The 7,158-nt window shown below is 35.3% G+C and overlaps 1 protein-coding gene across 1 annotated transcript; it reads right to left on the bottom strand.

Moving 5' to 3' along the window:
• Positions 1–1,860: 1,860 nt before the first annotated feature.
• Positions 1,861–6,093, bottom strand: LOC110797220 (uncharacterized). The gene is made up of 3 exons (XM_022002313.2): positions 5,770–6,093; positions 4,664–4,755; positions 1,861–2,059 (listed from the first exon to the last, which is right to left on the bottom strand). Exons 1-3 carry the CDS (start codon positions 6,088–6,090, stop codon positions 2,014–2,016), a joined length of 459 nt encoding a protein of 152 aa, XP_021858005.2. The 5' UTR covers positions 6,091–6,093; the 3' UTR covers positions 1,861–2,013.
• Between the last annotated feature and the right edge of the window lie 1,065 nt (positions 6,094–7,158).

The following is a 7,158-nucleotide window of genomic DNA, read 5'->3' as shown; positions in this document are numbered from 1 at the left end:
CATCAAAGCCATTCTCCAACAAGCTTGATTCCCATAGCTGCAGTGTGCGAGTTTTGCTTCGCTTGTGGCAGAGGTTTAGTTAATGGATCTGAGATGTTGTCGTCAGTTCCAATCTTGCTTATCTCGACTTCTTTTCTTTCAACGAACTCTCGTAGAAGGTGAAATCTACGAAGTACATGCTTGACTCTCTGGTGGTCTCTAGGCTCCTTTGCCTTTGCAATAGCTCAATTATTGTCACAATATAGAGCTATTGGTCCTTTAATGGAGGGGACTACACCAAGTTCTCCTATGAACTTCCTTAGCCAAATAGCTTCCTTTGCTGCTTCATGTGCAACAATGTACTCCGCTTCACTTATACAATCCGCAATGGTGCTTTGCTTAGCACTTTTCCAGCTTACTGCACCTCCGTTGAGGAAGAAGACAAACCCAGACTGTGATCTGAAATCATCCTTGTCGGTTTGGAAACTTGCGTCCGTATAGCCTTTAACAATTAATTCATCATCCCCACCATAGACCAGGAAATCATCTTTGTGCCTTTTCAGGTACTTCAGAACATTCTTGGCAGCAGTCCAATGTGCCTCTCCTAGGTCTGACTGGTATCTTCTCGTAGCACTGAGTGCACACAAAACATCCGGGCGTGTACATATCATAGCATACACTATTGAACCAATCAATGATGCATATGGAATCCCATTCATTCGTCTACGCTCATCCAAGATTTTTGGGCACTTAGTCTTGCTTAGAGTCATTCCATGAGACATGGGTAGGTAGCCTCGCTTGGAGTCTGCCATATTGAACCTTTCTAGAACCTTATTGATATAAGTGCTTTGACTAAGTCCAATCATCCTTTTAGATCTATCTCTGTAAATCTTGATGCCCAGGTGCTTCTCCTAGATCCTTCATCGAAAAACATTTCCCAAGCCAAATCTTGACAGAGTTCAACATAAGAATGTCATTTCCGATAAGTAATATGTCGTCGACATATAATACTAGAAAAGAATTTTTGCTCCCACTGACCTTCTTGTATACACAAGATTCGTTTGCGTTCTTGACGAAGCCAAAGTCACTGACTACTTTATCAAAACGTATATTCCAGCTCCTAGATGCTTGCTTTAATCCGTAAATAGATTTCTTAAGCTTACATACCTTTTTAGCATTCTTTGGATCTTCAAAACCATCAGGCTGTGTCATAAACATAGTTTCTGTTAAACACCGTTTAAGAAAGCGGTTTTGACATCCTTCTGCCATATTTCGTAATCGTAATTGCAGTGATTGATAATATTATCCGAATAGACTTTAGCATTGCAACTGGTGAAAAGGTTTCATCGTATCCACACCGTGGACTTGCGTGTAACCTTTTGCAACCAATCTAGCTTTGAAAACTTCTAGTTTCCCATCCTTGTCCTTTTTCAGTTTGAAAACCCACACTAGAGGAAAAAAGCTCAAGTGCGGGCTCATTTTAAGGGGTTAAGTGCAGGCTTTTACATGTGCAGCACATGGCGTGCCCGCACTTGATACTTCAAGTGCAGCCAATTTACAAAATAAGCCCGCACTTGACAAATTTGGTGCTGCTAATTTTGCAATATGAGCCCGCACTTGACAAATTTTGTGCTGCCAATTTTGAAAATGAGCCCGCACTTGACAAAATTTGTGCTGCCAATTTTGGAAATTAGCCCGCACTTGACATAAAAATGGGCAGCACAAGCATAAAAAAGAGCCGCACTTGATATATAAGTGAGCCGCACTTGATCCAGAAATTTGTTATATAACTGATATCCCTGCTGCATATATTATACAATTAGACCATGGCCACTAGTTAACCTCCATACATCACATAAAAATAGTATCCAATTATATAGATAAATTAAATTGAATAATATATAATTATAAATATAAAAATTGATTACATTACAATCCTATGAAAAACTAGCATCCATAATCTAAGATTCACTACAAGAAAATATCAAAGACAATAAATAGTAATGAAGTTTGCCAACTTTTCTCGAACTTCAGTTATCTACTCAATGGTAAAAGGCTGCTCCCTCGGATTGTTGAATACCTAAAGAAGATTGACCACCGAGAAAAAAAAATATGTTAGTTATATTATAAATATTATATGGTACATTAATGTAAGACATAATTTGATCACAACAATGAAATAATGAACCTTATAATAATAATAATAAAAAATGGCTTATTTCTCTCATAACTTTCAACCAATCAACCTAAATAAGTATTTAAAACCTTTTAGATGTTTATTATACTTAGTTTTATGTTTAAAACACTCATTCTCACCTACTTTGGTCATGTTATGCACATTTAAGGCTCATTTGTTCATTATAGTCTAAATTTTGACTAAAATGGCTTGTTTCGCTCCTACCTTTCAACTAATGAACTTAAATAAGTATTATAAACCATTTACATGTTCATTAGACTTGTTATAATATTTCAAATACTTATTCTCACCTACTTTGGTCAACTTATACACATTTAAGGCTGGTTTGATCATTATAGTTCACGTTTTGACTAAAATGGCTTATCTCTATTCAACCTTTCAACCAATGAACCTAAAAAAGTACTTTAAACCCTTTATATTTTTAATATACTTAGTTTTATGTTTCAAACACTCATTATCACCTACTTTGGTCATGTTTTGCACATTTAAGGCTCATTTGTACATTAGAGCTCATATTTTGACTAAAATGGCTTATTTCTCTCCTAGGTTTCAACTAATGAACTTAAATAAGTATTTGAAACCATTTACATGTTCATTAGACTTAGTTTAATATTTCAAAGACTTATTCTCGCCTACTTTGGTTAACTTATACACATTTAAGGCTAGTTTGATCATTGTAGGTCACATTTTGACTAAAATGGCTTATTTCGATTCCAACTTCCAACCAATGAAACTAAATAAGTATTTTAAACCCTTTAGATATTTAATATACTTAGTTTTATATTTCAAACACTCATTCACACCTACTTTGGTCTTGTTATGCACATTTAAGGCTCGTTTGTTTATTATAGTTCATATTTTGACTAAAATGACTTATTTCGCTCCTAAGTTTCAACTAATGGACTTAAATAAGTATTTAAAACCACTTAAATGTTAATTATGCTTAGTATAATGTTTTAAAGACTTATTCTCACCTACTTTCGTCAATTTATACACATCTATGGCTCGTTTGATCATTATAGGTCACATCTTAACTAAAAGGACTTATTTTGGTCCTAACTTTTAACTAATGAACTTAAATAAGTATTTTAAACCTTTTACATGTCAAATATAATTATTTTTAACTTTCAAATACTCATTCTCACCTACTTTGGTCAAGTTATACACATTTAAGGCTCATTTGATCATTATAGGCCATATTTTAACTAATGGCTTATTTTAGTCCCAACTTTGAACTAATGAACCTAAATAAGTATTAAAAACCCTTTACATTTTTACTAGACTTATTTTAATGTTTCTAAGCCTCATTCTCACCTACTTTGGACAAGTTATGCACATTTAAGGCTAGTTTGTTTATTATAGGTCGTATTTGACTAAAATGCCTTTTTCGCTCCCAATTTTAAACTAATGAATCTAAATAATCATTTTAAATCCTATACATGTTTATTATATTTATTTTATTGTTTCTAAGATCATTCTCACCTACTTGGGTCAAGTTATACACATTTAAGGCTCGTTTGATCATTATAGGTCACATTTTGACTAAAATGGTTTATTTCGGTCCTAACTTTCCACTAATGAACTTAAATAAGTATTTTAAACCTTTTATATGTCAAATATACTTATTTTTAAGTTCAAATACTCTTTATCACCTACTTTTGTCAAATTAAATACATTTAAGGCTTGTTTGATCATTATAGGCCACATTTTGACTAAAATGGTTTATTTTGGTCTCAACTTTAAACTAATGAACTTAAATAAGTATTTAAAACGCTTTACATACTTAACATACTTATTTTTATGTTTGAAAGACCCATTATCACTTACTTTGGTCAAGTTATGTACATTTAAGACTCGTTTATTCGTTATCGTTAGGCTAAAATGGCTTATTTCGCTTCTAACTTTCAACTAATGAACTTAAATAAGTATTTTAAACCCTTTACATGTTCATTAGGCTTTGTTTAATGTTTCAAAGACTCATTCTCAAATATAACTTCAACTAAGGCCAAAGCCGACAATCAGTGACAATCGGCAACCTGGCTGAATCGCAAAGCAAACACCAACAATCAAATTGAAAGAGCAAAGGTCCATTCAGGCATAAAATCACATTTATTTGTCACTGGAACATGGAATTTCCATTACCCCTATAGTGCTCAATTCCAAATTAATAATAGTAATTAGAATCATAACACGGTTACTTAAGAGCCACAAACTAAGCAGTGCAGATGGAAATTCCAGTAGATTGAAAAAAGAAAAGAAGCTTATTTGGATGTTTCAATTCACAGTAGATTTTGACCTAAGGCCTCTTTGCAAATTGTATGAAGAAATGCCAAATAAAATGCAATTGTGTGCATGAGGCCTTAATGCGTATAGTGTAATAACAAACCACGAGGCAGAATGGCTTTATATGCAATACTAATCAGCAGACATTGTAAGGCAACAGCCAAAAGGAGAACAAAAACAAACAATAAACTGTCATTCACTTACATTTTACAATTATAAGTAAGTGAAGTCTTGGCTAAAATTTGTTTTTCTTCAGCAGATGTTGAAACACTTCCTGTGGTAGGGATTTTATCCATCTGCAAGACAAAAGACAGATTCAAACAACCAAATATACCAACTGAAACTAGGCATATCCATCTGACCGTGTTACTAGCAGCTTATGTAGACCCCACCCGATTAAACCCAAGTTACTCAAATAGGCCTACATCAACAACCATCACTCCCTCGTATCAACCACCACCTCTATCATTGAACCTCAAAACTGATCACTCCTTTAAATATCATTCTAGTAAATCAGGACTTTTCATCAAAATTGATCACGCCCTTAAATATCATTCTACTAAATCTGATATTTGTTGGTTTGATTGTACTTACAATAGATAATGCCATAAAGTACCACAAAATACTTATAATTCATTCAAGTCACCAACGAAGTATACCCCGTATAGAATTGTCCTCTTTTCTATTCTGTGTTACCAATAATCAACACAAGAGAAATATTTCTCTATTAGTAGCACTAGAAATAAACTTAATTGCCAAATGACAGTTCTCGCACATTCGCAAATTCTTCACAATTCTAATTACAGACTCATTTTTAGTCTTCAACAGCCAAACGCTAACGCAAGCTTCTCACTGGGGTAACAAAAAGCATACTCTCACTCCTCTTCTTCTAACTCGTGAAGGACCCACTCCATTATAGAGAATGCAGTCAAAACACTGATGGCTACAGCGGAAGGAGAAAAGATGAGAAAAAGAGCTACAAAACTGGGTGATGTTGTTCGACAATCACTTGTTAAATTAAAGGAGGTACCGCTGAGGTAGAAAAGGATTCTTTCATTGCTCATATAACCGAGAAATTAATAATTAAATCTTATATTACAAAAATGAACAAACTCCCAATTAACTTAAAAATTAAAATTCAATCAAAGCAGATCAAATAATGAAATAAATTACTCATGATCAACAAAATAAAAGATAGAAACATTAAAGATTAACCAAAAACAAAATAAATAGGAAGTTAGGGTTTGTAAATTGGGAGTTTTGATTTTATTCAAATTCAACTTAATTGATGAAGGGAAATAGGAAATTACCGATCGATAGGGTAACAAGGATGAAAAACCCTCAGCCACCATCCTCCGCCACCGTGGCGGTGGCGATACAGAGTAGTGATGATAGAAAGATGGAGCAGGCGAGAGAGATAATAGCACAACAAGCAGGGTAGCGCGACAACAAAACAAGTACGACAGAAGCATCCGTGCCGTCGGCAAGACCAACGGTGGTGGCGGGTTACCGGCGGAGAAGAAGCAGAGGGAAGAGATTGAGGGTTTGAGGTGAAGAATGAATGACAATTGTTTGAGGTGAAGAGAGAGATGAGAGCGCGAGAAAATGAGCATTTGTTTTGTGTGGCTCATTTGCTCAAGCACTTGAGTTTAAATCCCACACTTGAACTCAAGTGCTGCCAATTTTTTAAAATGACCGGCACTTGTAAAAATAAATTATTTTTGTTTTTTTTAGTGTTATCAAGTGCTGCCAATTTACGAAATGAGCCGCACTTGAAGAGAAGCACATGACGATTTTTCTACTAGTGTCATTTGCTTCCTATGGCTTGGTAGCCATCTGGCAAATCGACCAAATCCCAAACTTGGTTTTCAGACATGGAGTCTAATTCAGATCGCATGGCTTTTTGCCATTGCTTGGAGCTAGGGCTCGTCCTAGCTTGTTTGTAAGTCGCAGGTTCATCACTTTCAAGTAATAGAACTTCATGGCTCTCGTTCGTCAAAATACCTAAGTACCTTTCCGGTTGAGACCTATATCTCTGAGATCTACGCGGGGTTACATTTCTAGATGGTTCCTGATTCTCACCAGATTCTTCTAAAGATCTCTAAGTTTCAACCTGAATGTCATCTTGAGCATTCTCTAGAGTTTGTTGTTCGACTCGAATTTCTTCGAGGTCTACTTTTCTCCCACTTGTCATTTTGGAAATGTAATCCTTTTCCAAAAAGATACCATCTCGAGCAACAAACACCTTGTTCTCAGATGTATTGTAGAAGTAATACCCCTTTGTTTCCTTTGAATAGCCCACAAGGATACATTTGTCAGATTTTGGTTGAAGTTTGTCTGAAATTAATTGTTTGACGTATACTTCACAACCCCAAATCTTAAGAAAATACACATTTGGAGGCTTTCCAAACCATTACTCATATGGAGTCTTTTTGACAGCTTTAGACGGAGCTCTATTTAGTGTGAGTGCAGCTGTGTTTAGTGCATGTCCCCAAAATTCTATTGGAAGTTCGGCCTGACCCATCATTGATCTAACCATGTCTAGCAAGGTTCTGTTCCTCCGTTCCGACACACCGTTCCATTGAGGTGTTCCGGGAGGATTCAATTCTGATAGAATTCCACATTCTTTCAGATGGTCATCAAATTCATAGCTCAGATATTCACCGCCTCTTTCAGACCGCAGTGCCTTAATCTTCTTG

The sequence above is a fragment of the Spinacia oleracea genome, chromosome 5, assembly GCF_020520425.1.
Source record: "Spinacia oleracea cultivar Varoflay chromosome 5, BTI_SOV_V1, whole genome shotgun sequence".
In the NCBI taxonomy this organism is placed as follows: domain Eukaryota; kingdom Viridiplantae; phylum Streptophyta; class Magnoliopsida; order Caryophyllales; family Amaranthaceae; genus Spinacia; species Spinacia oleracea.
Note: the sequence above shows the minus strand (reverse complement) of the source record. Positions and strands in the feature narration are given on the sequence as shown.